Raw genomic sequence first — 8,080 nt, 5'->3', positions numbered from 1 at the left:
AACAGTGGTCTCCCAGCTGCCTTGTAGCAGGACTGGGCACGGCACTACAAGCAGCTGGACAAATGCTTACTGTAACTGAACAGGAGGCTATCTTGTCTGACTTTCCTCCACTCCTCTTTTGACAGTCTGGTTTCCTAAAGGAAATCAGATTTATGCAATCACTTGGTGCGGGCAGGAGCCTGACGGATATGTGTATGCACACACGTGGATGTCTGCCTGTCTGACCACGCTGACACCTTCTCAGCCCATCAGCCAATTTCAATCACATCTGAGAAAAGAGCAGAAATAGCAGGCACTTGGGTCGTTGAAAGTTTCATGAGAACAGGCTGCAGCACACAGAGCAGTGTCTCCCCAGAGGGACAGTCTGTGTATCCTATTGGATGCCAGTGAAATCCCAGTGAAAGAATCGTGCTGCTGCTCTCCTGCCCACAGGAAAAACTCCAGCCAGAGGTCACAGCCAACCGAAGATAACCAGGTTTCTTCCACTCAAGTGTGCACAGAAAAGCTTACACTGAAAGTGTAATCACTACTTTTTAAACGGTGCTCTGAATAGAGCTGATGCTTTCTGTGCCTTCTTTGTCTTGATCTAGTGTAAGAGAGAACCATTCCACACAACACACAGTCTCCAGCACGCTCCCAAGGACTGCTTATTTTACATCACCGGAGCTGTGATGCAGGTGGGACTGGCACTCCACTCCTCTCAGAAATGGAGCATAAAAACTGGGGGCGCTTAAGGATCACTTTAGGCTTTGAAACTAACAAATATCATAGCTTGGGTTGGAAGGGACTTCAAAGATCATCAAACTCCAGCCCCTCTCCTGCGGGCAGGGTTGCCAGCCGCTAGATCAAGTTCTAGATCAGATTGCCCAGGGCCCCATGCAACCTGGCCTTAAACACCTCCAGGGACGGGGCATCCACAGCCTCTCTGGACAACCTGTTCCAGCACCTCATCACTCTCAAAAATCACTCTCAGCAAAAAACTTCCTTCTGACATCTAATCTGAATCTCCCCTCCTCTAGTTTAAAACCATTTCCCCTTATCCTATCTCTCTCTGCCCACATAAAATGTTGATTACCATCCTGTTTATAAACTCCCTTTAAATATTGGAAGGCCATAATGAGGTCAGCTGCAATCAGCTATTGCAGACGGTTTCAATAAGACAAAGCAGCATGTACATGTCTATCTTTACACGCCTCCACCAGATAACAGAACAAGTACTACTGTGCTTCTTTAAGGAAGCTATTAAGCAATAAGGCAAATAGTGAGGTCCAGCTGACACACTGGTATTTTTCCTCACGTCCACCAGACCCACATGCATTTGAGAACTAAATGCGGTTTCACCTGTAACAAAAAAGCCACCTAATAAAAGTGACAATGTGCACACGTATTAAGATGTAAGTTTAGGGACACTTCAAGGCATAAATCTATGATTTAGGAAATAGTCAGTTTAAAAAAAGAAAAAGAAAGAAACAGCTGAGCGTGGTCACCCCAAGCACCCAGACACGGGGACACCGGCGGTTCACTATCACATTTATTTCGGCCCCGAGCCCGCGCCAAACGCCGCAGTCGTAGCGGCCCCCGGAGCTGCCCGTCCACAGCGCACACCCGGGTGCCCGCCCTGCGTGAGCCCCAGCCCCAGCGGCCGACTCGGGTCGAGCCCTCCGGGACAACCTAGGAGCGGGCGGCCGCGGCCCGAGCCGGCACTTTCCGAGGCGTTCCCCGAGGCCGAGCCGGCCTCACGGCCCGGGGCGCTCCGCGCGGCTCTCTGCCACGCGCCGTAGAGAAGGCGGCAGCGCCGCGCTCACCGCTCCTTCCCCGCCCGTCGCGGAGCCCCGCACGGTTGCTCCCCGCTCGCCGCGCTCGGCATCGCGGCCGGCTCGGAAACGCCGAGCAGCTCGCGCGTAGCAGCGGGCTGACAGAGGACGGTGCGGTGCCGCACGTTTCGCCCCTCCCGGTCTTCCGCCGCCGTTCTTCAGCCAGGTGCCTTTAGCCTAACGCTTCCCTACGGCCACCTCCGGCGGTCGGGGCGGGTCCCCGCGCCCCGCTCCGCAGCGATGAGACGCGCGCCAGGTGCGGGGCTGCCACGCGCCCGCGGAGCTCCGGCCGAGGCCGAGGCGGCGCCAGCAGGCGTCCTCCGCACGGCGCATCCCTTTGTCCGCGCATCCTCCTCGCGCCCGGCCCTTTGTGTCCCCGCTCACAAAGGAACGCGCTGCCCCGAGCCCACCCCCCCCAGCCGCCTCCCCGCCCCGGTACCTACTTGTGTTCAGGAAACAGTCCGTAAACCTCCTGAAGCAGCTGGCAGAATTAGATCCATCTTCCATGTCTGGCCCCGGGAGCAGGGGAGACGAGAAGGAGAAGAAGGCGCCTCGCAGCCGCCGCGAAGTCCCGCTCCCGCCGGGGCCGTCGCCTCCTCGGATCCCGTCGCCGCGGGCGGCCGCCGCTGCAGCGCCGAGGAAAGCGCAGGACCACGGGCGAGAGGCGGCCGCGGGGAGGAGGAGCCGCGGATGGTGCTGCCGGGGGCCGGCGGCCGCGGAGCGGAACAGCGAGCCCTGGATGGAGGGAGAAGAGAAGAGTCTCCTCCTGCCGCCGCCGCCGCCTGGATGGGCGATCAAGTGAGCCGCCGCCGCTCCGCTAGCATCTCTTCCTCCTCCTCCTTCCCTCCCTTGGAGACTCGTGAGGTTAAAGGAAGACGAGGAGGGGAAACGAGGAGGCGGCGGCAAGAAGTAAAACGAAGATGGAGAAGCGAAGGAGAAGGAGGGGATTGGAGCGCGGAGAGGAGCCGCCGCCGCTGCGGGGCCGATGCGGGCGGAGGCGGCGGGGGCAGTCCCTGCAGCGCGGCTCCCGCTGCTGCTGCTGCCGGCGGCGGCTGTCAGGAGCAGAGCGAGGGAGCTGCGGGCAACCGAGCTGCCTCCGGGCGCGGGGGGGGGAGGAGACCCGCCGCTGCCTCCACCTCCGCCGCCCCGGCCATGAGAGTGGGGCGGGCGGCGGCCGGAGCCGGGCTTTTCCCCGGGCGCCGCAGCCAGGGGGGCCGGGGGGCGGGATGAGAGCCGCTCCTCGGGGTTGGACATGCTTCCGCCCGGCCCTCCCTTGCGCGGCAGTTTAAGGCAGGACGCCGGAGAGGCGGCGCAGCGCCGCGCCGGGAACGGGAGAAGCCGAGAGAGGACGGAACGCGGCGAGAGGCAGCCGCCGCCTCTCGGCCCTCAGCTCCCTCGCAGCGGCCCCGAGCACGGTCTCCTCCGCAGCGCGGCTCCCGCCCCCGAGCGCTCACATCCCGGTCCCCCTTTAGGCCGGAGGGGGACGCGGCGCCGCCGAGCGAGAAGCGGTTCCGATCCTCTTTTTTAAAGTCCTCCGGTCCTCATGCTCCCACCTCACGTACAGAGCCAAAAAAAAAAAAAAAAAAAAAGAAAGAAAGAAAAAAGGAAGCGATCCGCGTTTCCTTCCAGCGGTGCCACCGCTGCCCCGTACGTGCGTGCGCGGCTGCGGGCGGCAGGGAGAAGCGCCGCAGTGCCGCCGCCAGCCCCGGCCTCCGGAGAACGCCCACTGGCGGAGCGAGCGCTCCCGGGCCGCCCCTCAGCTCCAAGCTCCGGCGCTTACCTACAAGCAGCGCGGGAGGGACGCCGGGCAGAGACCCTCCCTATGCGGCCTCGCTATTTCAAATAGCTTTTCTCAGACCAGAGGCAGACGCCCCACGGTGGGGAACGGACCCCATTTTCTGTGGGGCCGCAGCCCCCATCCCCGCGCAGAGCGGCACGGCCGCCCCCGACGTCGCTCACCGCCCGCCCCTGTCACCCTCCGGAGCACTCGTCGGGCGCTGCCCGCCGCCACCCCTCACCCCGCCGCGTCCCACGGGCGGAGGCACTACTCCAACCCCCGACCCCGCCGCCGGCTTCGCACTCCGCTGGCGAGCGGATTCGCCGTGCCGGCGGGGTATCCGTGCTCGGGAGGTGCCGACCGTCCCGCCTCACGCCGCCGGGCGCGGCCATCGGGCCGGCGGCACGGCGCCTCGGCGGGTCTCGTCCCGCAGCGCTCAGAGGGGACGGCCGCCGGGGGGACGCGGGCCCGGGGGGAAGCCGAGGGGTGGCCCGAAACGGCGCGGGGCCGAGGTCCGCACCTGGAGCCTCCACCGCCCGGATTTCGTTGTCGCCCCAAAGCCGCCGTGCACTGCGCGCCGGCCGCGGTCGGGAAGGAGGCAGGAGCCCGAAGAGCGAGTTACCTGGGCAGGTGCTCGGCCTCGCCCCGTTCAGCCCCATTTCATGCCGTACCTGCGGGTCGTTAGGAGCCGTTGTCCCGCGCCGGCCGCCCGCTGACGGGGCGCGGAGCAGCGAGCGGCCAACGGCCGTCCCGAGGCAGCGCCCCACCGCTCACCTGCGCGCCGTGCCGGGACTCTCCGGCCACGCGGCGTGCACGCAGCGCAGCGCGGCTCAGTTCGAAACGGGGGAACCGACCCGGAGAAGCGGCGGTGCCTGCGAGGGTGGTCCCGGCCAGAGAGTGCCGGCGGAGGGAAGCGACTCCGGGCCCGGCGGATGGCAGCGGGCACGGGCTGGCAGCTCCGCGAGCGGGGCGGGAGGCGTGGGAGCGTACCGCTAACACCGTTGCAAATGCGAGCGGCGGGGACGTTCGTTGCACAGTTGTCAGCACGGCACCCGCCGCAGCCGGGACAAGTTTCTTTTCGCGCTGTTCTGTGTGGCGGAGGGCGGGAGCTCCGCACCGCTCCGGCGCTGGTGTCTGCGCTCAGCGGTGCCCCGTCCCGCTCCGCTCCGTCGTCCCGCTGCTGCCCGGCACGGTGATACGCGGGCGCTGCCACTTCAGCAGCACCACCGACCTGCGCTTAGGCATCGGTTCGGGCACGTTACCGTTTCGGGAGCTCTGTTGGCGGCGGCACGCGCACTGATATCAAAGTTTGGAGCACGCAGCGCTGTTAATGGGGAAGGCTGCAAAAGAAGATGCGGCTCTAAAGTAGCAGCGCCTTCGAATTAAAACGCTTTTTCAGCTCGTTGCGCGTTACCTATCCGCGGGAAACAATCCGCGCAGTTCGAAAAGGGTTCAAAACGCCAGAACTGATTTAAGACTCATTAAAAACCCGAAAAGACCAAACAGAAAAGCTTAGGGAGGGCAGGTTTGGCTGAACTGGTCTCCTCAATACGGTTCTTACAACCGCCTGTTGCCTACAAATCCCGACCAGAAAGAGTCGCATCTACCCATGCGGTGCGTTTTGTTTCAGTACACGTAACTTTCTCCAGGCAGTTCAGTAGCCTCAGTTTTAGCGATCTGCTTGTGGGAGATACTTTTATTTCTTTAAATCCAGCAGTATTCACTTGCTTGACACAGCCAACTTCCCTGACTGCCGCGGGACGGCTGGAGACCCAATAAATACTGGAGTTCTCCGAGAATAAGCGCAGCTGATGGGAACAGAACTTCAACGAGCTGTACCCGGTCGGATCCGCTTGTCCGCGGAGCAATTAACAGCTCCTGCTTTGTTATTACTAGAAAAATCTCCAATGTTAGAATTGAAAGAGATAGACTGAAGAAAAGAAAAAAAAGAAAAAAAGAAAAAAAAAACCGAGAACTATTCACCTGAAGGAGAGAAAGCTGCTCCTTCACATAGATTAGTCCCAAATTGTTTTACCATCAACACCAAATTGCTGAAACTTTACATTGTCAGTTTATAATTGTAGGAACCGTGTTTGGCTATGCTAATTTATGCTAACCTCCCCTATTGCTGGTCACCCAAACTGCAGTTGTCCAAATATCACTGCCTGACACGGGATAGCTGCGTATTTATATAGATAATGTGGATTTTTTTCATGTATAAATATGTATGCGTATATTCAACAAACCAGGCAGAACACGCGGTGGTTTGTAAGGAATCCAGTCTCCCACACAAACAGCTTTCAGGCTAAGGGCTTATTTGCTACCTGCTCGTTCCACTGCCATTCATCAGCCACTGCCAATCGCACCTGGTCGCTCACCTGCTCACCGGCAAGGCAAGGGAAAGCAGTTACGGAAGAAACATCAGATGACAATGAAAACTTTTTCTGGGGGGGGTGTATGTGTATACCTTTGTAAAATATGTCGATTTTCAGACAGCCAACCGTTTGGGAGCAAAGTAGCAGCGTACCACGTGTGCCCGTTTCCCAGCGTGTCTGTAAGTCGGAGCTCCGTCGCTCCGGGCGTAACAGCGCGCAGCCCCGCGGAGCGTCGCCGCCCCCCGGAGCAGCTGCGGTGCTGACCGTGAGGGAGGGTTACGGACCGGGAGAGTCGCAGCGACTCCAACAGGAAGGTTTGCTCTGGTTTGCTACATCATCCCATAAATGGATTTTTTAAACTCTGAAACACAAATAAATGCAAATTAGTGCACTTTTATGCGTCCGCTTGCGTTAGATATGAGGGCTCTGTTATCAGTGAGTCATGTGAGGGAGAGAGTGGGAAGAAGTCTTTATATTTGAGTTCTTCAAGGAAACATCACGGGGGTTCAGAAGTCGGAACTCCAGCTGAAGCCATCAAGAATTGCAGATCACATTGTACATACAAGAAAAGGCCCGTCCCAAAAGCAGCAAATAAGCCCGTTTGGCAATAATTTGGCAATATTGATCAAAATACTCTAAGGAAAACATTATTAAAAAGTTGAATTATAACAGTAGCTGGTATTAAACGCGACTTAAAAACAAACACCTATCCCTTCCAGTTCTGTCTGTTACATTTCAAGAATGTCAGTGACTCATCTTTTATCCAGTCCCACTCTTTTGCCTGGTAAATCCTCTATCTCACTCTTCATCCTTACATCCTTAGAGTTCCCTCTCTGATGCATGATCAATTCCTTTGGGGGAAAAAAAAAATAAGGAAGAAGAGACATTATGGGGAAAGGGAGTTCAGAAAAATCTGGGTTGACAGCACTGCAGATGACAGAACCAACTACCTGAAATGGGAAAGACAGAAGCAGCTGCAATGAAATACACAAAGGGAAACCTGTTTGAAAAGGGGGGGGAGGAGGGGGGGACTACAAACTGGTGAGGAAGCCAAAACACAGACTCCAGAGCTGAGTAAAGACCCACTTTCCTAACTGAAAAGTCCTGTGCAAGTTGATAAAAATAACTGCATTTTTTTCTTGAGCAATTTCAGCTAAATGATCTCATAGAATACAGCAATTACAACCAAGCTACTGAACTGCTATCACAACTAGGAAGCCTGCAGAAAAGACATTGTTCCCTAGTCTTATTCTTTAGAGTCTTTAGAGTAATTTCTATAAAACCTTATTTCAAAGGAGACTGTTTGTGCAAATAATTATTCTTAAATATCATATGCAAGGAGAAAGCATGTTTAAAGAGTATGTGCCAGCTGTTTTCTATGATTCCTGCAGGCACTCCTACAAGCCACCAGTTTCCCTATTAGCTGAGTGTAGCTGTAGTGCTGGGAGTGCCAGCAGCCATCTTGGAAATGCCCTGTGGTGCTGGGCTTTACCTAGCTCAGGAGCAGAAGAAATATTGTGAGATCCAACATGAACTGCAATTAATTCAGCAAATCAGAACTATGAAGTTCCTAAGAAGTCCAGGTCTGTCCAGAGATAATTAACATGCATAAAGTTTCTCTACAAGCAATACGATATGTGGTGGATGAGGTGTTAACACCTCACCTCAGTTAATAAAGCTGGGAAAATCATGTCTTTTTCCTGGTGGCTTTTTTTTTTTTTTTTTTTTTTTTTTTTTTTTTTTAAGGAAGGCACAAAATCATGCAAAATTTTCAACAAATTTGTTTTGTTTTGTTTTTCAGGGAAAAAATGCATGACTTTTTAATCTGGAAACTTTCAGGTAGACATAATGCGATATATTGTAAGGAAATGCAGAATACATTTTAATTTTAAAAGAAGAAAAGCTTGTGTTAATGCACAGAGGGGGCTATTTACGCTTTACTTTCCTACCAACGTATGTGGATTTGATTCCTATGAAAGGCTGAGTGAGTAGCTAAAGAGAACCTAATGATGCTATCAACCATTTTGTGCTGTTCAACGTAGTACAAAGATCAGATATTTATTGGTTTTATTACAGGCTGTTCAGTACAGCAAACAGCTGTTTGAGTTCAAGCT

General features: G+C 55.8%; 1 protein-coding gene across 1 annotated transcript in view; it reads right to left on the bottom strand.

Annotated features, from left to right (window-relative positions):
• PDE10A (phosphodiesterase 10A) overlaps positions 1–3,367 on the bottom strand; it is a 153,375-nt gene extending 150,008 nt beyond the window's left edge. The window contains exon 1 of the mRNA XM_031612842.2: positions 2,258–3,367. Coding sequence (XP_031468702.1) covers positions 2,258–3,068 — 811 coding nt within the window. The 5' untranslated portion in view covers positions 3,069–3,367. The remainder of the gene's footprint in view (positions 1–2,257) is intronic.
• Between the last annotated feature and the right edge of the window lie 4,713 nt (positions 3,368–8,080).

This window comes from Phasianus colchicus, chromosome 2, assembly GCF_987193195.1.
Source record: "Phasianus colchicus chromosome 2, bPhaCol1.hap1.1, whole genome shotgun sequence".
NCBI classification, from domain to species: Eukaryota; Metazoa; Chordata; class Aves; order Galliformes; family Phasianidae; genus Phasianus; species Phasianus colchicus.
This window is presented reverse-complemented; position numbering and strand designations above follow the sequence as displayed.